General features: G+C 39.5%; 1 protein-coding gene across 4 annotated transcripts in view; it reads right to left on the bottom strand.

The window, feature by feature from the left end:
- gad1a (glutamate decarboxylase 1a) overlaps nucleotides 1-22,607 on the bottom strand; it is a 59,099-nt gene that overhangs the window by 19,799 nt on the left and 16,693 nt on the right. For 3 of the 4 annotated variants that reach the window (XM_080199039.1, XM_080199041.1, XM_080199040.1), the window contains exons 7-14: nucleotides 21,937-22,049; nucleotides 20,616-20,731; nucleotides 20,433-20,512; nucleotides 20,227-20,281; nucleotides 19,927-20,043; nucleotides 19,771-19,835; nucleotides 18,570-18,648; nucleotides 1,147-1,296 (exon numbers count right to left, since the gene is read on the bottom strand). In XM_080199039.1, coding sequence (XP_080055165.1) covers nucleotides 1,147-1,296; nucleotides 18,570-18,648; nucleotides 19,771-19,835; nucleotides 19,927-20,043; nucleotides 20,227-20,281; nucleotides 20,433-20,512; nucleotides 20,616-20,731; nucleotides 21,937-22,049 — 775 coding nt within the window. The remainder of the gene's footprint in view (nucleotides 1-1,146; nucleotides 1,297-18,569; nucleotides 18,649-19,770; nucleotides 19,836-19,926; nucleotides 20,044-20,226; nucleotides 20,282-20,432; nucleotides 20,513-20,615; nucleotides 20,732-21,936; nucleotides 22,050-22,607) is intronic. The other variant, XM_080199042.1, reaches the window with a different exon arrangement.

Genomic DNA, 22,607 nt, shown 5'->3' with positions numbered 1-22,607 from the left:
TTATGTATTTAACCATCAGATAGTCAATTTCACTACGGCAAATATTTCCAATGTTCTGCAGAGCTGTAACTAGATCACATTTGTTACCAAGGCAACCTCTTCTGAAGCTACACTGTAAACCTGTAAGAGATGATTTTCCAGAATGTTCTGTTTCGTAAAGGCATTCTTTACAGAAGCACTATTCAATAGTGATATTGGCATTTTAATAAGAAAAAAAAGTATCTGTAATCAACATCGGGCCCAATTGAATGCATAGCTCAATCTTGCACGTTTGCCCGTAATTGAAACTAAATTACATTTCAATTTGAGATAACATTGCAATACGTCTTCTACATAATTTAAACCTTCACTGTTTTAAAGAGAAATCTGCCACAAATTGTAGCCAGTTTCAGGGGATATGAAATCCTAATCTATGTCCATCAACTGAAGTGAATAGGTAGACAATGATGAGCTCAAAAGCACAGGGGCAGAACTCTGACTCTTCGTAAGACCATAAGGCATAGAAGCAGAATTAGGCCACTAGGCCCATCAAGTCTGCTCCACCATTCACCATGGCTGATATTTTTCTCATTCCCAATCTCCTGCCTTTTCCCCATAACCCTTGACCCATTTATTAATCAAGAACCTATTTGTCTCTGTCTTAAAGACACTCTTAAGACACTTAAAATGACACTTAAATGACCTGGCCTCCACAGTCTTCTGCGGCAAAACTTCATCATTCTCAGGCTGAAGAAATTCTTCCTCAACTCTGTTTTAAAGGATTGGCCCTTTAGTCTGAGGTTGTGCCCTCTCGTTCCAGTTTTTCCTACTAGTGAAAACATTCTCTCCACGTCCACTCTATCCAAGCCTCGCAGTATCCTGTAAGTTTCAATAAGATCACCCCTTCATCCTTCTAAACGTCAATGAGTCCTCAACCATTCCTCATACGACAAGCTCTTCATTCCAGGGATCATGTTTTCTGCAGGTGTGACTCACTAAACTACATTCGTTTCACTTTGCTGACTTTTCATTTGTTACATTTTTGGGTTCTGGTGTCCCCTTTTCCAAGGACAAATTTAAATCATTTATACAACCGCAAACAGAGACAATCAGGTGTTTGCAACATGTCGAGCTGGCGATTCAGGACTTTGTCCAAGGTTACTGTACCTTAGCTTTCCACATCAGCCAAAACTTGAAAATGTCCACATGGCGGCCGCACTGTATTGCTTTATCTCCTGTATCATAGGAAACATCATATTGCTTATCTTGCTGGAACAAGTATCCTGCACACATCTGATTGCAGCCCTGGAGGATACCCTAGAAACAACAAAAACAATCTTGCTGAAGATTGCTTTTTAGGAATACTTTTCAGGATACACATCATTCAATGTTTTCTCTAAATTATGTAAAGGAAAAGAAGAAAGTTAAAAACCACTGGAAGAAAAACCATTAAAACAGGCAAAACATTGAATGTCCTCAGATCTTTCCCTCTTCCATATTCTCCTGTTTAAATTCTTGTTCTTTAAAATGCTGGTCTGATAGAATGACTGCAGCTGGTCACATGTTGATAGCTCAAACCACCATCACTCTCAAGACTGGCCTTCAGAAAGTCTCTTCTAAGACAAAGAGTGGAATCATATCAGACAAAGCCACTGATATTGGACTTGGACTCACTGGACACTCTATGAATTTATGGCAATAACTTCTTTGATTTTTGTGGGAGGACATAAGGAAGTTAACTTCTATCTTTGAAACTGAATGAAATATACAGAATGGCAGTGTATGTATCTTGTTGTTTGGAGAATTTGTTCCTGCACTGGACTGGCTCATTCTGTCCTGCACTGGCCTGTATTGCAGTGATGACATCAGCTGATTTTTCCATCTTATTGCACCTCAGTCAGTTCTATGTCTGCTCACCTCTAGGCTCACATCTCGCAATATTGACTATCTTTGCCGTCATTGTGACAAGAGGTAAGCTTATATTTAAACTCAGCATTTACTCACATAGATGTGTTTTACAAGTTAAAAAGCACTAAGTCGGTTAAGAGGTGATTAATTTGTGCACTTTTGCAGCTTGCATCTTTGTTTCCTGTGGGATGAGGGTGAGTGGGGCTGGGAGGAGGAGTCATGCCATTGGGGGAGGGGCATGGCAACATTGGTGAGGTGGGGCCCTGAAATTAAGATGAGTGCAGGGTCCCACAAAGTGTAAATCTGCCACTGTAGTTGTCCAATATTTCTATATGCCTGGGGCTTCCGGGTGGGTGTGAAGGAGAGTTGGGAAGGTTGCAATCAGTTGTGGCTAGAAGTTGGTTGAGTTGTTTTCAAAGGGAATAGCTTCTGATAGTATTGGCAGTACTGTAAGCAATCCCATTCATACTTGGAGCATAACCTTTTCTTATTGTGGAGGCAGTAGGGTGTTGGGGTGGAGATGCCTTGCAATGCTTAGGTCAGCATGGGACAGTAGGGCTGAAATGCAGCTTGGGGTGGCAGTGCAAACAAATAGGGTTCAGCTGAAGAGGTTTGGAGAGGGGAGTGGTCAAAATGGAATGAAAGTATAAGTAGCAAGAAATATGAGGCTGGATTTAAGGCAGCACAACTTGAAAGGAGAGGATGCATCATGTCTTGCAAAAGGACTTACGGGGAGATAAATAAAGAGCCTATGGTTTAAAGGCAACCGGTCAACATCATGGGCACGCATGATAAAAAGAGTGTAATAGAATTAAAGTGCTTCTTTAGAGGGATGCAGTAAGTCTTTACTTTGTACAATCTCCTGTAGCAGATTTCTTGTGGTATTGTTTCTAGTTCATTGGATGAAACACTGTTTTGTAACAGTAAAGATGTTATCAACAAAGTATAATAGGGAAAGTATTTCAGGAAGAAATGTGTAGTACTTACAAGAAATGCTTGCTTATCTGCAAATGTTTTAACGTGCAGAAGTGTAGTGGTTATGATACCAGATTAACTCATGAAAGTGAGTGCAGATCTCCCAGCAGTTTGAGCATTTGAATTCTGTTCTTTCAAAAATCTAGAAATAAAATGCTGGCATCAGGAAGAGTGAGCATGAAACAGTCCAATTGGCTAAAGACTGGCCTACAGCCTCCAATTGGAACCCATTTTTAGACTTACAGTCCAAAGATGTGCAGGTTAGGTGAATTGGCCATGCCAAATTGCCCCTTAGTGTCAAGGAGACTAGTTCGGGTAAATGCATGGGGTTATGGGGATAGGGCCCGGGTGGGATTGTGGTCGGTGCAGACTCAATGGGCTGAATGGCCTCCTTCTGCACTGTAGGATTCTATGACACTAACAGCCAGTTCTATGAACTGACTCATTAATGGTCTTTAAGAAAGGGGAATTGGTCTCACCTACATGTGAATCCAGTCATACACAACATGATTGATTTTTAGCTGTCTGTAGCAACCCACAAAGTTGTATCAAACTGCAACACTCAATGGCTCAAGAAAAACATGCACCACCATCTCAGGATAAATATGGATAGCTAATAAATGGCAGCCATTGATACCAATATCCTGAAAATGAATAATATATATTTTTAAAAAGCTATCAGATCACTGGTGGCAATTAATCAGAAAATGCACTGAAGCATGACTTTAAAATGTGACATTTGAAGTGTGATGGTTGGAGTAAAATAACTATGACACTTACAGGAGATATGCACTAAATATAAGAGTTTGGATTTTCTACTCAGTGGCTAAGTTGCTGAAGTACGCTGGAGTTCTGATTCCATCTGTTATTCCGCATTTGAAGCAATGTGACATATTCCTGTCAATTGCACATAATTAGAAAACACCCACCTCTCTGGTGTGATTCCGGCCGAGAATCTAAGCTAAGACTTTTGATGTATTACAGATAAAACATTGGCGAATGGTATGTGGTTTTAATTTCTACGTTTAATTACAATAATTTTACATTATGGTGTATATTGTGTTACCCTTAACTTTTCATTTATATTTTTCAGATAGCAGGAAACAAGCACTATATTTAGTTACGAATAAATTATTGAAGAATCTATAACATTTCAAGACTGCTTTAATTTTTAGCAGAAAAACTGCAACAGTTTTCACCACATTTTGGGGGAAAAGAAACAGACTTATCTTCAACCCATTTCCTGCCTCACAGTTTCCTGGACTGAAACATAGTCATGAAAATCCATCACCATCTTGAATGCTTTCAGACGTGTGCTAATGGGTTTCCCTGGAAACAGTGGCATGTAGTTTTGATGGGTCAAATCTTCTCACACCATCTCTGATCCTGGCCAATTTTTCAAGGCCAGAACTATTTGACTCAATTTGACAGACTCTAACATGGCTGAAATGTTTGATACGGGGTGGGGGAGAATATTGGGTGTAGCTGGCAGAGTTGGCTAAAGTGTAAAAATGCTTGCCTTTTGTTCCAAAATTTCCACCTTACCTCGCATAGTCACTCATTCTGCATTAGACAATTTGGCCAATTAAACTCTAAACCTTCTTATGGCTCTGAATTGCATATATTATTACAGTGCGAATGTCAAGCAATGAGCCATTCTGCATTTAATTATCAAATGGCCTCAAATACTTGCACGGATGTATTATAGGGTCACAGTTCCAATGGGAAATTATAGAGTGGCGTCCAATGATAAAATGCCTGATTTTCCTCTCTCCTCAAGTTATGCTGAGGAGATTATTCAGCCCTATGAGTTGTTCATTTCTTTGCATGAAGTCTTATCATTTTAAAAATCTAGAAATAGGGGTAGGGCCTGAGGGGAATAGTGGTCGGTGTAGACTCAATGGGCCGAGTGGCCTCATTCTGCACATTAGGATTTCTATGATTCTATGAATTAATCAGCCAGCCATTTCAGCATTGTCAAAAATATATTCCCTACTCTTTCTAGTTAACACTAGCTCGAATAGTCAGTTCTTATTCCCAGTAGTAATGCTGCTTGCCATGGCTTGATACTTTCAATTTTGACCCTAATTAGGCTTTATCAGCCTTAATAATTCCACCCATTAAGTTTAAGCTATCAATTTTAACAGAATTCTCTAGATTTATTATCATTTGGGGCAGTATTTTCATCTCCCCCAGGTAGATGGGACATACAAATTCACACCACCAGCCTGTTTGTCATTTTTGTGGAGGCGGGATCAAGAGCAGAAGGACTAGTCTCTGCCTCATTGGGAACAGGGCAGTGCTCCAGACAGTCTCTGAGACCCTTTCTGCTTGTCAGGTTACAGCTATTTCCACAGGCTGCCCTCGGAAAGGGATCCACTCTACAACGGTGGCCTAGCTGCTGTGGCCATTTCCTAATCCAGAACATTTTAAAGTTGTTGAGAGGGTGCCTCAAGCTGCAGGTGCCCTCTCTCTCTCTCTCTTACCTGTAAAGACTATCCTACTGAAAAGCCTGCCCTCCATCCTTAATTAGATGACAAATCCACCCTCTGGCCTTCACTGCCAGGTGTATGCTCTCACAGAGTGCACGATCAAGACCCCCATTTGACTCTAAAGACAGCGTCCTGACTTAAAACCCAATATCGTGCCCTTGGACTTTATCCCAGCATTAAAGCGCATCAGAGGCTTCACAGGAGATCTGACATACCTGGGCATTGCTATTAGTGTATCTTCACACCCACACTGGATGAAAGCAAATTACTGCGGATGCTGGAATCTGAAACCTAAAGAGAAAATGCTGGAAAATCTCAGCAGGTCTGGCAGCATCTGTAAGGAGAGAAAAAAACTGACATTTCGAGTCCAGATGATCCTTCATCAAAGCTTTGACAAAGGTCATCTGGACCTGAAACGTCAGCTCTTTCTTTCTTCTTACAAGTGCTGCCAAAGCTGCTGAGATTTTCCAGCATTTTCTCTTTTGGTTCCACACCCACACTGTTTTTTACCCTTTGGAGAATAGTGGGGGGAAGTAATGAAAGGATTTCTGCTGCGTTGAATGCTCCGTCCATGGCAAGTAAGTCCTGGCATTGGACTTGAACCCGCAGCTTCTTGTCCACTGGTTAGGGCACTACCACTGTGCCACAAGGCCCCTCATCTGGACACTGATTTCTTGAAATTCAGCCAGCATTATAATACCTGATTCCAAATTCAATAAGTTGGTTGTCTGAACCATTTATCTGAAATTATCCAAGATGGCGCCGGAGCGAGGCGACTTCTTGCAAGCTGTGCCCAGCATACCTTCTAATTCTATATTTTATTCTTGCTCTATGCTTCTAAAACTTCATTCTACATTCTGCACTCTCTCGTTTCCTTCTCTATGAACGGTATGTTTTGTCTATACAGCACGCAAGAACCAATACTTTTCACTGTAGGTTAATATATGTGACATTAATACATCAAATCAAATCAAATCATTCATTTGAGACTTATGCATAACTTCTTCACATTGAAACAAAATTTTGATTTCTGCAATAATGTAACTTTATATTTTAATCCAGACACTATTCTCCAGATTTTGCAATTGTAGGCTTGTTGACACTTCATGGGCTTCAGGTGGCAACTGACTGTCATTGGACATTTTACCCAATGTGACGCCCTCTACAGAGTATCTGTGGCATGTGCAAGAAAGCACAGTGAGATTCTTCAAAACAACTTGGAAGAATACTCACTGAAAGATGCAAAGGAACTTTAACTTTTTTGAAAAGGCAGGTCTTCTTCAGATGGGGGTTAAAGGGGGGATAAAGATCTAAATCAAAACCATAACTTACCTCCAACCTGCCCGCTTCCACTTCTAATGGATTCAGGATGGGAAAAGGGGGGGTGGGGGTGGGGGTGGTGTGGAACATGCAGTCAACCTTACACCAAGAGGGAGATTGTCAACTTATATAATATACTAAAGTTGCATACCTAATTTATAGGCACCCATTTAAATTTAACTTTCAATGACCAATTTTCTGGAGGCTTGGGAAATCCTGCAGCTGTAGGAGATGGGAACCCCCGGCCCTTCCAATCTACAATCTCCCTTTGACTGTCCCATCATCCCCGCCTCCCCAAAGGTCTCTGTCCCATCCTTTGAAGGCTGCAATCACTCCTGTGTAACCTCCATTACTCCATCCTTCTGCATGACCTATCCCCCAATTTCCCATTCAAGGCCTCTAACCCCCAATGAAGCCTGAATATCCCTTCCTTTATGCCTCTGACCTTCCACGGATTATCCCCCTGGGATTTAACCTCCTCCCCAACCACTTTTCACAGCCCAGGATTAGATCCTCCTCTTCTGTCTGATCCCATTAAGGGTGTGGGCTCACCTGCTTCTGCAGCCTATTCTCCATCTTTCCCTGCCCAGTTGGAAGCCAAAAGCCTGTCAATCAGGTTAACTTCCAAGCAGGAACATAATACCACAAATACGCTGTGGAGTTAAAACAGCATGTGTGAAAACCTTGATTTCTGAATTTCATGTGTACTATAGCAGCCCCCATCCTCCTTCCACTATTCCCAATTTGCCTAAAATTAAAATCCCACCCCCTACAGAATCTAAACCATAAATATAAGTTGGATTTAAATCATGTATAAAATTTGGAATACAAAGGGAAATAAAGATGGGATAGAGAGAGACATAAAAAAGAAAGAAAAAGTTTGTAAAAACAACTTTAAATTTTATTTTAAATCCTCAACAATAAATAAATTCTGAAAGAATGTAATTCCGTGCTTATATGGTTAAATTTTCAGTGTCAAAGAGGCTGTGTGGCAGTAATTCTGACTGATCACCCTGTTAAAAATTAATTTATACATGAATGCAAAAGCCCTAAATATTTCTGACATTTAGTGGATAATTGATGGGTAATACAGGAACTTTATGATCTCATATTGTTTTCAATGCTTTCATAGCACAGAAGAATGGAGTAAATCACAGAGCAGCTGCAGGATTGCTGTGTGTATCCACATCCTTGTGGATCCTGGAAGTTGCTGTGCAACTTGCTCTAAAATGACAGTGAATGCTGTTAGCCTCACCATGATTCTTAATGCAAATTCTGGGCCACTGATGAACCAGCACAGCAGGATTAGCAACACAATACTGGAATCATTTGCTCCTGCGGCAGAATCTAACACGGATAGAAATTGTGGGCTTGCTCTAATGGATCGTGGGGAAGTGTCACCTTTATCTTTAAAGTGCTACTAACTGTAGGATGCACACGCATCAGCAGTCAAAGGTACTCACCTAGGATGATAACAAGGCTAAAATTAAGCTCAGTAAACCAAATTAATTTTTCTATAGGCAACATAGGCATCAACTCATTCATTAAATGTTGGCCAGGGGCTGAAAGAAGAACATAAGGACTAGGAGCAGGAGTGGGCTATCTGGCCCCTCGAGTCTGCTCTGCCATTCAATAAGATCACGACTGATCTTTTAGTGGACTCAGCTCCACTTACCTGCCCGCTCACCATAATCCTTAGTTCCTTTACTGTTCAAATATCTATCTATCTTTGCCTTGAAAACATTCAGTGAGGTAACCTCAACTGCCTCACTGCACAGGGAATTCCACAGATTCACAACTCTCTGGGTGAAGAAGTGCCTCCTCAACTCAGTCCCAAATCTGCTCCCGCTCCCTAGTTCTACTTTCACCCACCAGTGGAATCAATCTCTCTGCTTCTATCCTTTCTACTTCCTTCATAATTTTATATGTTTCTATAAGAACCTAGCCCCTCCGCTCCCCACCCCCCGCCCTTCTTCTAAATTCCAATTAGTCTCAATCTACTCAGTCACTCCTCATAAGCTAACCCGCCCAATTCTGGAATCAACCTAGTGAATCTCCTCTGCACCTCCTCCAGTGCCAGTACATCCTTTCTCAAGTAAGGAAACTAAAACTGTACACAGTACTCCGGGTGTGGCCTTCCAAGCACCTTACATAGCTGCAACATAACTCCCTCTTTTTAAATTCCAGCCCTCTAGCAGGTGAAGGACAAAATTCCATTTGCTTTCTTAAGTATCTGCTGCAGCTGTAAACTGACGTTTTGCGATTCATGCACAAGGACATCCAGGTCCCTCTGCACAGCAGCATGCTGCAATTTTTTAAACATTTAAATAATAGTCCAGTTTGCTGTTATTCCTGCCAAAATGGATGACCTCGCATTTGCCAACATTGTACTCCATCTGCCAGGCCCTTGCCCACTCACTTAAACTATCTATATGCCTTAACAGATTTTCAGTATCCTCTGCACATTCATCTTCGTGTCATCTGCAAACTTTGACACAGGTCCCCAGTTCCAAATCATCAATGTAAATTGTGAAGAATTGCGATCCCAAAACTGATCCCTGAGGCACACCAGAAAAACATTTATTCCCACTCTTTGCTTTCTGTGAGTTAACCAATCCTCTGTCCATACATTACGCATAACACTATGCACCTTTATCTTATGCAGCAGCCTTTATGCATCTTGTCAAATGCCTTCTGAAAATCCAGATACACCACATCCACCAGTTCCCCATTGTCCTCGTAATATCCTCGTAAAAGCCTCAAAGAATTCCAGTAAATTAGTTAAATATGACCTGCCTTTCATGAACCCATGCTGCATGTGCGCAATGGGACAATTTCTATCTCGGTGTCTCGCTATTTCTTCCTTGATGATAGATTCAAGCCAGTTAAGCTAACTGGCCTGTAGTTACCTGCCTTTAATCTACCTCCTTTTTTAAACACTGGCATCACATTTGTTGTTTTCCAATCTGTGGGAACCGCCCCAGAGTCCAGCGAATTTTGAAAAACGACCACTAGCATTTGCTATTTCCCCTTCCATCTCTTTTAGCACCCTGGGATGCATTTCATCAGGATCAGGAGACCTGTCTACCTTTATCCCCACTAGCTTGCCTACCTCTTTAGTGATATGCTCATTTCTAGGTCCCACCTGTCATAGCCTTCTTGTCATTAATTTCCGGCATATTATTTGTCTTCCGCTGTGAAGGCTGACACAAAATGCGTGTTCAATATCTCAGCCATTTTCTCATTTCTCATTATTAAATCCCCCTTATCCTCTAAAGGACCAATGTTTACCTTAGCCACTCTTTTGCCTTTTATGTATTTGTAGAAACTTTTGCTATTTGTTTTTATATTCTGAGCTTGTTCATTCTCATAATCCATCTTACTTTTCTCTATAGCTTTCTTTGCGGCTTTACATTGACCTTTAAAGATTTCTCAATCCTCTAGTTTCCCACTCTACTTTGCCACTTTGTAAGCATTTTCTTTCAATTTGATACCCTCCTTTATTTCCTCAGATATCCATGGCTGATTATCCCTTTTCCTACAGTCCTTCCTTTTCACTGGTATATACTTATTGCTGAACACTGTGAAAAGTCACTTTGAAAGTCCTCCACGGTTCCTCAATTATCCCATCATAAAGTTTTTGCTCACAATCTACCTTAGCCAACTCCTCCGTCATCCCATTGTAGTCTCCTTTGAGCACAAGGCACTGGTATTGGATTTTATCTTTCCACCCTCCATCTGTATTTTAAATTCAACCATACTGTGATCGCTCCTTCCGAGATGATCCTAACTGTGAGATAATTTATTATTCCCTCATTACGCAGGAGCAGATCTAGGAGCAGCTAAAGTCTGCGAAGGCTGCTTGAACTGCAGTAACCTAAAACCTGAAACTGGTTTGAATTTGTTAAGCTTACTTAGTTCTATGAAAAGGACCAAGGAAATGTGAGGCATAAGCCTTTATTTAGCCCGAGAGCAATGAAGTATTCCTACCTAGGAATTTGGGCTGAGGTACAAAATAAGAGAGTAATTTAGACCAACAGGGAAGAGGCAGCACTTCTCAAAAAAGATAAACAACATGCTAAGAATGAAGATTCCTGAACAAGGAGCATTGAAATTCCAGAGATTAACAATGTAGCAGAAGAAGACACTGCATCGGGCACATGGTGACAACATCGGGCATATGGAGACAACATCGGACACATGGAGGTAACATCGGACACATGGAGGTAACATCAAGAGGGAAGATGAACCCCTAGCGAGCCTCAGCTCTCCTGATCAGTTGTTGTCTCTTATATTATGTGATTACTCAGGGATTTCCATGGAAACCTAATGGGTGTGCATTTGGACTGCATAGTTTTGATAAAAACTGCATGCTTATGTTCTAACCAAATGTATGATTTATATGTATGCTGTCTAACAGCGATAATAAAGTGAATTGCTAACTGAGACAGACCTGCCTCCTCTTCTCTTTGTACCAAGCTGATAATCAATGCCAGTAAGATATGGTCAACACTCCATTTTTTGTCAATCATCCTCTAGAGTTAGTTCCAATTTTTTTTTACTCATTTTAAGATCCTCAATATCTTTCTACCCAGGAGAGGAAGCAATTTGCCCTTAAGCCTCTAGGTATGCTTAGGTGTCTATGAGAATTACCCAGGTTGCCTCATTCTCTCCTTCCTCACCCTCTTTATGAAGAAGCAGTTTTGATTGTTTGGTATATCCTCCACATGATGTTTGTTGGAAGAACCATTTTGTTGTAAATTATGGTAACAAATTAACAATCCACTACCATGTAGTGTAGTTTAAATTTACTATGCTGCTAACTGTATTCAAATAACTTGAACCTCTGTGTTCCATTGTAAGAATAATTTAACAAACCAAACCCTTACACAGTGGGAGGTATGGCTAATTTGGTTGTTATTGTCAAGCTGTGTGCAGTACACTGTACACCATCATACAACTTCATATGAAGAAGTGATTCTCTTATATTCGAATATCTTCATAACATCCAAAAAGAATGAATTGTGTTACGCCCAGAACTAATACTGACTGAGAGCGAATGAAAACTGATCCTGAGGTCAATGGGCGACCCAACACGCTCTTCCCACAGGATGCAGCAATAACGAAATAAAGTACTTCTCCAGCCAAGCACTTTTCTTTTCCTTGGGAGAGGGAAGGCAAGAGAATAGTATTTTGTTTATGAAAGCTTACCCATTATGTGAAGCTGCAGCATTCTTATTGCTTCATTAATCATTAAAGGAATCAAAGGTTATAGGGAAAAGGCGGGAAAGTGGAGTTGAGGATTACCACATCAGATCAGACATGATCTCACTGAATAGCATAGCAGACTCGATGGGCCAAATGGTCCACTTCTGCTCCCTTGCCTTATGATCTTATGCTTCAAAGATAGTTTATGTTATGGGAAGGGGCAAAGAAGAAATAAATAAACAGTGTGGGTAGTTATGAAGATCTACAGCAACAATTTCCATTTATATGGCCCTCTAAAGTAGGAAAACATCCCAAAGTGCTTCACAAGTTTTGAAATCAAGCCACATAAGGAGGTATTGGATCTCAAACAATGACGAGATGGAGTACAGGAAAGAGATAGATAATCTACTGAACTGATGTGATGACAATAATCTCTCCCTCAATGTCAACAAAACAAATGAGATAGTCATTGACTTCAGGAAGCATAGTGGAGAACATACCCCTACCTACATCAATGGGGACAAAATAGAAATGGTCGCAACCTTAAATTTTTAGATGTTCAGAACACTAACAACCCATCCTGGTTCCCCCATTTTGACACTATAGTTAAGAAAGCCCAACAATGCCTCTACTTTCTCAGAAGATTAAGGAAACTTGATATGTCTATTACAACTCTCACCAACCTTTATAGATGCACCATAGGAAGCATTCTTTCTAGTTGTATAACAGTTTGGTATGGCTCCTGTTCTATTCAAGACTGCAAGGAACTACAAAGTGTCGTTAACAAAGCTCAGTCCATCACTCAAACTAGCCTCCCACCAATTGATACTGTCTACACATCCCTCAGAAAAGCGGCCAGCATAATTAAGGATCCCACACACCCCAGATGCACTCTCTTCCACCTCCTTCCATTGGGAAAAATGTACAAAAGTCTGAGGACACATACCAACCTACTCAAGAACAGCTTCTTCCCTGTTGCCATCAGACTTTTGTATGGGCCGACCTCACATGAAGCTGATCTTTCACTACACACTAACTATGATTGCATTACTTTCTGTACCCTCTCTTTCATTCTCTATGAATGGTATGCTTTGTCTGTATAGCGCTCAAGAAACAATACTTTTCACTGTATTCCAATACATGTGACAGTAATAAATCAAATCAAATCAAATAGTGGGAAAGGTGGCCAAAAGCTTGGTTAAAAAAATTAGGTTGCAAGAAGCAGCTTAAAGGAAGGGCGAGAGGTCAAGAAGGGCAGAGATTTAGGGAGGAAATTTCAGAGAAAAGGGCAAAGGCAGCCATGAATCATTGAGCAATTAAGATCTTGGGACATTGGTGGGCTACGCCAAGTTAGAGAGATAGGGAGTAATGAGGCTATGGAGAGATTGGAAAATAAGGAATGGAATTTGAAAATTAGTACACTGCCAAATCAGGAGCCAACGTAGATCAATAATTGTAGGTTTCATGAGTGAATGGGACTTGGTGTGAGTTAGCATATGAATAGCAGAAGAATTCTGGATGGCCTCAAGTTTGGTGGGAGATCAGCCAGGCAGTACTGAAATAAAAATTTATAAGATTTTATGTATGGCCTTGCACAACTCCAGAAAGTCCCAAAACAATTTCTGAAGTGTAGTCACTGTTGTAATGTAAATGATTTGGCAGGCAATTTATACACAGCAAGTTCCCACAAACAAAAAAGTGAAATTGTTCTTTTATGTTGGACATTCATTGAAAAATAAACATTGGCCAAGATTTTGAGTGCTTAAGTCATGGAGTGCAACTTGAACCATAACCTTCTGATTCAGATGGACAACTGATCCATAGTTGATACAAATCAAAATAGTTAACACTCGAGATAGGAAAGCCATGAACAACTGTTTCAGTAGCAAATAAGCTGAGGCAGGGATGGGGCTGGTGATAGCCCAGAGTAGAAGCAGGCAGTTTTGATAATGGAAAGCAAATGTGAAGCTTGGCACATTGCCGGTAGGATGCCAAGTTTACAATCAGTCTGGATCAGCCTGATAGAATGATGGTATTGGGAACAAAACTGTGGTGGGGACAATGGTCTTCCAAATATTTAAATAGAGAAATTTCTGCTCCTCCCATTCTGGATGTCAGGGAAGCAGCATGACAAATCAAAGACAATAGAGGAGTCGATATAGATAGTTATAACGTAGAGCTCAGTATATTGTCAGCGCACATATGGAACGATAAATCAAATGAGATTCTTGTGTTGTATTGAACTTGCAGTGCTCAGCATTATTCACATGGAAATTGAATTTGAACTTCTGGGCAGTTAAACATAAACATCAGTTGTTATCTGGGTTGCCCATATCCTCCAGAAACTGCACTGTACTGGTATCTCAGCACAAAAACACATGCAACAACATGTAGTCATTATGTGATGCGTGCCTATTAAACATTCCAGAAAAAGTTACAGCTATTCAGTCCTGTGAATGTAAATTTTTAATGTGTGATAAGTTTTAATCAAACAGCCTCTTTGGAACTAATTTTTTTTGTTTATTTGTGGACTCTCATTCCTTCAGAGTTTATTTATTATTGGAGATATAAAAATTTTAAAAATTAGAGTACTAGAGATTTACTTTTTCTTTCTGTATCTTCTATCTCTTTCCCTTAATCCAATTTTCCTTTGCTTCTCTTCATTTCAAATTCAATACCTGATTTGACAGTGAGTTAAATATTCTGACTGACACTTCCTGGTTCAAACTCTATGCTACTCATTAATGATTCTTCAGTCTGATTATTAAGGAGGTACACAGTTGCTTGTTCTGTCACACAGCTTTGTGACTTACTACAGAGGGTCTTCTGCCATTTTGGTTCTCGAATTTACAGTTGGTATCGGTGAAAAACCCCATAGAAAATCTGTGAACAAATGTCAGTGTAATGAACAGTCGGTGCCATTTGTTCATCTGTGAGAGCAAAATCTGTTCTGTTGGTTCATATTTTAAAGTCAAGGCAAGTAATTGTAAGATTTGAAAGCAATCTGGTGGATTTTGTTTTCTCCCAAGCAGTTCCCCCACCATTTTAAATGATTGAGTCCACTGCAGAATGTACTTGCAAAAGAGCAGAAGAAAATACAAGCCTGATACCTCTGGCCAGAAGAAAATCATGTGCAAGGTCTGGCAAAGACAGAAATACACAACAACACAAATTAAACTGCTAATGGGTTTTCACAGCACCTCACACATTTCATTGAAGATAACCCTTCTCTCAGTATGTGTAAATCCAAATCTTTCTGAACAGATACTTAAACCACAAAAGGAAAAATGTAAAACAAAAAAGCGGTGAGATGTTGTTCAATTAGTCATTTTCAAGTAATTATAAAACAATTTTCTTCCTTATATTTGAAACAAAAAGCAAGAACACAACAGATTGAGAATTTATTAGACTAGACATCTCAGTCTGGTGCTTTCTGAATCTATAGTACAAATGCAATTTATTCAGTAAGTTCTTACTGATGGCTCATGACTAAAACTACGGAGCATGCAGTAGTCATCTGGTGCATTCTTTTGTGGATACTTATTGAGTACAGAGGCATTCTGGATCATTAAAACTGGTGACTTGGTTTTCTGTGTAGAATGGAAATTGGTAACTTCAAGCATTCTGCACAGATTTTTAGTATATTCTGCCATAATCATTAGGCAGAAGCACTGTCTAAAGAGAATTACTCTTCTGGATCTCCCATCCTAGCAATTAAACCAAGTGAACCAAGTGTCTACATTGAATCCTAGCTACCATGCTCTGTGTAATTGCTTTTTGACAAATGTTTAAGGAAGGCACTGAAAGGTAGCAGCGGGAGAGCTGTGTGTTCTAAGTCTGTGCCAGTTCAGCAAGCAAAGTAGGTCAGATTGAAACTTCGCTACATCTAGTGAACTACTGTTTTTATGGATTATGTTTGGAAAGAAAGGGGAATGATTCTTCATTATTTTATGTAACAAGGAGAAAAGCAAAGTGTGTAATTTGCCTTCTTAGGCTGTTAGTGGTTCATTTATTTCTTTTACTTAAATAAAGCCATCTTGCTGGTTTAAGAGTCAGGTTCTTGGTCCAACTGGTATATTTTCAGTCCACCTTTCATAGGGAAGACAATCATATTCTGATGCATGATACATTTCAGTATCCTTGCCACGCCAGAGAAAGGTTCATTTTTATGATCTATGGATTTTGCTTTCCTAGGCATTGAGAAGAAAAGGTTACACAACCAATAAAAGGAGATGGAAGGTAGACTAACTGGTTCCATCAATGACTATGAACCCAAGAAATTATTCAGTGCAAAAATCCCAAAAGATGCCAAACACATTGTGACTCTATAGGCTTTGATGCAGGATTACTAAATCTCTGCACAGCAGATCGACTGAATTGCAATCTCCCATCTCAAGGTATGTGATGAGGTAACTATCAAATCCTGGTTGGAACTCTTGACAAGAAAACAATCAGAACTGGTAGCTCAACTCAACAAGTGTTGTGAGCAATATAATTCATCGTCAACTGCAGGGTGGTGGGAGGGAGGGTAGGGGTTGTGGGGGGCTAGAGAGGGTCAAAGGGGAGGGTTAAAGGGAGGTGAGCTTAAGGTCCAACAAGGACCACAAAGAAGGTCTCTTGCCTTTTCTGTCACCTGCTAAAGGGATCCTGTGTGGCCTGGGCCTCTCCACTGAGGACAAAATACTGGCAGTGACAGGGTGATGCCCTCAAGTGCTTATTAATTGACCAATTAAGGGCCTCAATAGGACCAACACCTGGATGGCTGTACAATGCCTCCTCTGCCTCTTGTAAATTTTCAGATAGGTCAGGGAGAGTGGTAGGGGGCTCAAGAATACCCACTTGACTTTATGCCCCAGCTTTCAAATCTGAGGGGGAGAACGTAAATACCTGCCCAACCTTTGCATCATTGTCTTGGCTATACACCATTTTCCATCAAATTGTGCTTCCCTTAGTTTGGGGTGCATTTCTCTGAATCCTATCATGAAACCACCCAAATATACATCCACATTTCTGAGCTCCATATAATGCCATTCATCAGTATTACCTCAAACTTCACAGTCCCTTCATGAATTACCCATTTTTAGAATAGTGAAATGACTGTAGTAGGACAACTTCCAGGGGCCAGATTTTGTTGTTCTGTACGTTCCTATTTAATACTACATACCAAGCTCACCCATTACCAACTGCTAATTCCAAGTTACTATGTAAAAGGCATAAGCAATAAAATTTGCTTCCCATGGAGCCATCTCTCTTCTGGTTGCTTTTCAACAGTTATCAAAATAAGTTGCATCTCTATGTAACTTAACTGATTTACTTTAATTATACAAATCAACTTCACAATTTGATCCTGAATCTAAGTACATGAGCAAAAGGAAATCATTTATGCTTTGGAGCTTGAACCATGATGAAAGCACATTGTATACGCCACAAACTGAATCTGAATTGAAACTTGGCTGCCACTAATGACAGAATCAAAGACACACAATGCATTTGACTGATTAAGAGAGGGTCAAAGACAAACAAAGATGAGAGGCATAGAATAGTCAGGAGTAGAAAGAAATTGAAGTAATAGCCTTGCTTAGTATTTTTCCTAATTGGCTGGGGTTGAATTGTTTTCCGTGCAGAGATACAATCATCACAAGCGCTATGACACTGAATACTGAGAATTCTATGAATGGACAAAAATTAAAAGAAAATGGCAACCAGACAAGAATATACTAAAATCGTTGTTAGATTTTATTCAATGATCAACAGGTGAAGTATGCCCTTGCCTGGAAACAGAATATTCAGCATCCAGTGAGGGCAACAAACATCAACTGGTATGTGTCTGCTGAAAGGTAAAACTTGCTGTATCCCAACATCAAAATCACATCATTAGCATATTTAAAATTATAATTGTTTCTTGGTGTTTTGTGCTGTGAATCTGTTCTCAAACTCATTTCCCTGAGGATATCATTACCCACAAAGAAACATCCATCAGTTTGGTCTGAATACAAATTTGAATTCCAAAGCAAAACCAAGCTGACCAACTGCATGATCCAGTCTACTAATTATTAATTCAGGGAAATAAGTAAAGCTTGCTGAATATTTGACTGAAGATTGTGAGCTCAGAGATAAAACTCAATTTAAAACCCTGAACATTGGTGGGTAAATCTGAGAACAAAGACTTGCTAGAGTGAAATTTGTGATTCTTGCACTCAGATATGTTACCAGCTAATACCCACGCCCATTAGTAAAAGGTTAACCAGTAAACCCCATGGAGAATTTTCTCTGTAGTGCAAAGCTCCATGCAAACTAAGGCAGTGCTCCCCCTTCAGGCCAAATGATCTGAACTCTAAAATGTTGTGCAAAAAGTTTTCCTTTCAAGGCTCTTGCCACCAGTTTTGAACAGGTAGAGAAACAAAATGAATTCTATGATATATGATTCATTGTACACTTCCCCCTTTACAACATGCAAAATCGTGTTACATTTGGAACGAACAAAGGATTTCTTAAAGAAAGTTTTAGCAAAATGAAAATGGCAGAACTATTGTGATTCATAATCATTTGCCAGCATAGTTAATTCTGTTTGTTTTAGAACTGAATACATGTATAGAATTGTGCTGTAACAGAACTAAATTATCCTGACTGTGTTGTGGCAACTGTAACCAGAGAAGCTAGTTTATGTATTTTAATTCAAGTAAATACCTTTTCTCGGACAAGAATAGCTGAACACTGCAACAAAACTCCCATCATCTTGTGCGGATTCCAAGTGACTGAGTTGGCTCTGGAAAAAAAATCAGTCTGTAATGACATCACATACATTTAAGGTATGTTAAAAATGTTTGCGTATTATTTGTTATTTGTTTGATTGGTCCATAAGAGCACAATGTTTTAATGGTTACATGCTTAGATCAATCATGCAGTACAACCCAATCTGAAAACAGCCACATTGGAAATATGTAAAACATGTGATCAAAACATATTTTTAATTTTGAAGCATAACCAAAATAATTATCAGCATCCTATGAACTTATCAGAAAAACCCAATTAGTTGATTTTTATCCAATAGGTTGTAGCTTCTAGAACTATAGAAAATTTAGACACACCATGAGGCAAGTCAACCCACTATTTCCAGGCCAATAATTCATTGATTTATTTAAAGTGGATACAGAAGTGATAAGCAAAGGGAAAAACACAGAGAAGATGAGGGAAAAAGGAGATTGAAAGATTTAGAGCATGAGAGAATCATAGGATACCATTCAGCCCATTTGGTCTGCACTGATTCTCTGACAAAACACCTTGCCTTGGGTGCCTGATCCCCATAACCTCACATTTTTACCCCACTAATCTGCCTAACCTACACATCTTGGGACACTAAGGAGCAATTTAGCATGGCCAAGCCACCTAACCTGCACATCATTGAACTTGGGAGGAAACCGGAGCACCCAGAGGAAATGCACGCAAACATGGGCAGAACATGCAAACTCACGCAGACAGTGACCCAAGGCCAGAATCGAACCCCGGTCCCTGGCATTGTGAGGCAGCACTGCTAACCACCATGCTATCATGTCATCTTTTATTTTTCATATTGTCCAGCTGCACTGCCATTAGGCTTGCCAATTCTCCATGATTATCCTGGCGTCTCTAGGAATTAAAGATTACTCTCTTGGACATCACTGAAAACGAGCCAGTAAAACATTGATAGGGAATTAAAGAAAATGTTAAACTTTTCATCTTCTGCGAACATTTATTTATAAAACTATGGGAGATAGGTTAAAAGGCTGTTTTATTAGATTGGGCAGATGGAGATGGGAGGTCTTGATGGAAATTCAATGAATACATTCATTCAGAGTTAGCAGCCATTGATGCCACCATTGAATAACCAGTATACATTCTCAGAAATTACCTTTCAATGCCATTCAGTTTATGGCGATGCTTTCTGGACATCAGAAGTCCACCTCCCCATGCAGCCTACAAATAAGTGAAAATAGGATAATTGGAACCGTTTTGCAGATGTACAAATATGATCATTTTAAAATTAAAAATTTTAAATAAGACTTACATCAACGTGGAGCCAAAGATTATACTTTGCACAGATATCGGCAATTTCTTCAATGGGATCAAATGCACCATACACGGTATTTCCTGCAGTTGCATTAACATAAATTGGAATATATCCCTGTAAAAATAAGCAAGTTTATTTTGTTTTTCTAACGTCCCAATTGAACAAAACGTTGAAATGCACGTCTTGCCTCCTGTAATGAAAAGTTGGAAAATAAAAATGGGAGTTAACAACAAAATACATTCTCTTATTAAAGTGAGGAAAGGGGAATAAATAATTGGATTAAATGTCGGCACATACCTTTTGTTTAGCTTCAATAATTTTTGCTTCTAAATCAGACGGCATTATTTTCCCTCTGTAAACATTTTAGGAACAAAATATGTTAAAAACCACAATTGCCCTGGCTAGAAAATCAGCAGATAATAACATTATAATTTTCCAATCAAGTAGCATTCTTAACATATGTATGATTCACGTCAGCTCAATGGCAACGTATTGGTTTTTACCTTTCATCACATTTTAATAAAATCACATTGTCTGTTCCAAATCCAAGTGCAGCCCCGGCTTTCTTTATTGAATAATGGCTCTGCAATGAACAAATATATTCCAAATCACTTATTTTAGAAAACATGTACAAGCATAATGAAAGAAACAATACGAGAATAAATTTGAAGGAGCACACAACTTACGTTCTCTGAGGTGAAAAGGATCAGTTTAGGAGCTGCAGTCATGCCTTTGACTTTAACATCTGGGAAATACTTGTAGCGAGCAGCCATTATGCTGTACATATTTGATATAGCCCCTCCTAAAGAAACAAATCAAGTGGGAGCATCTTAAAGTGACCCTTCCAAACATTTCCTAATTGTGTTTCTCAATAGTTTCAACGATATTTAAGTGTTCCTGAGTTTAGAGTATATAAAAATGAGATAGTTTGAAATGTGATCCTTTATAAAGTCACTTTTCAATAGGGCACTTAGTATGTCCTGCATTCAGCATTGGCCTAACCTCACAACAGAATGCAATGATTTCTGCACATGTCTGCTTAAAAGGGTTATAGAACAAGAGTCCATTTTAATTAATGGTGAGTGTGATTTCAATAAGGAAAATAGGCATGAAACGTGACTGTAAGATCATTCCCCATTTTTTGAAACTCATTTGGCTATGATTGGGCTGGCACAGTGGTTAGCACTGCTGCCTCACAACGACAGGGACCCGGGTTCAATTCTAGCCTTGGGTCACTGTGTGCAATTTGCATGTTCTTCCCGTGTCTGCGTGGGTTTCCTCCCACAGTCCAAAGACGTGCGGATTAGGTTGATGGGCCATACTAAATTGCCCCTCAGTGTCAAGGGGATGAGCAGGGTAACTACATGGAGTTGCGGGGATAGGGACTGGGAGGGATTGTTTGTCAGTGCAGGCTTGCTGGGTTGAATGGCCTGCTTCTGTGCTGTAGAGATTTTATGATTTTTGAGGATGTCCAGGAATCCCAACAAACCACCATCGCCACAGTACTTGACGCTCATAGCTGAACATATCCCAGTGATGACATTAAAACAAACAATATTCAAATTTCCTCAAAAGAACAAATATTGTCTTAAACTGAGCGTCTTTCGCTTAACATTGAAAACCTAAATCATATTTATTAGTCTTATATAGGAAAGGCATTTTTTTAAACTAAGAGAAATCCCAGTTCAGTGAAAGTGTGGGATCCTAATCTTTGATCTAGAATGTTGCTTAGGTTGTTAAACTTAGAGTGATTGTTTATTCTTAGCCTAAGTTTCCAAGTATCTTTGCTCAATTAAATATCTGTATTGAATTACAAGAAGGCTAATATATTGAAAATAGGGAAACAGCATCTCACTAGTGTGCTGAAAAATAATTGTCAAGTTGGATTTTTTGCTATAGTTAAAATTATGTACTTGCTTTCACTGGCTTGACAGCAAAATCCATTTTCCATGGCTACACTGTTACAGATTGAGAGTCTTACCAAAATAAATTGATCATATTACCTACCAGGTGAAAAGATTCCATCACCGTCCCCACTGGGCCAACCAATTATCTCTCGCATTTTCTTCAGTGTGATTTGTTCCATGAGGACAAACACTGGTGCTATTTCGTATGTAAACCTGTAGGATAAGTATTACTTGTAACTAGTCTTCTGAGCCACCATCTCATCTTTAATCATAATGCTTTTGATGGAAGGTTGTATGTCATTCATTTATGACCAATAGATCAAAATTATTCGCAGCTGAAGATATTTAAAAGGCAAGGCAATACTTTCCCCTAACTGTAAAATATAGGCGTATCTGCCATTCACCCAGCACAATTCAATTAATTTTATTTTAGAAAAGGTTCAGCGCCATGATAGATCACTTGTAAACATGTCATTGTAAATAACCTGGATTGCCCGTTACGTGAACTCGCAGACAGTCCCACTGAACAAAATAAATATAGACAAGCAGCCAGCAGAGATAATTAAGAATATTGAACTGGATTGCAAAAATCCAAAGGCAATCATTCATGTAAAATTATCCAGGTGATGATCCCCCAAGGGCAGTTTTGTTTCTGTAATCCATAGCAGTCAATAAATGTCAAATGTAATTATAAATGATGATTACCAAATAGACTAAGAGTGAAAAGCAGTCAGCCTTTAAGAAACCTACTGTAGTTGTGAATGGAAAATG

This window comes from Carcharhinus amblyrhynchos, chromosome 11 (assembly GCF_965287045.1).
Source record: "Carcharhinus amblyrhynchos chromosome 11, sCarAmb.v2.hapA, whole genome shotgun sequence".
Classification (NCBI taxonomy): domain Eukaryota; kingdom Metazoa; phylum Chordata; class Chondrichthyes; order Carcharhiniformes; family Carcharhinidae; genus Carcharhinus; species Carcharhinus amblyrhynchos.
This window is presented reverse-complemented; position numbering and strand designations above follow the sequence as displayed.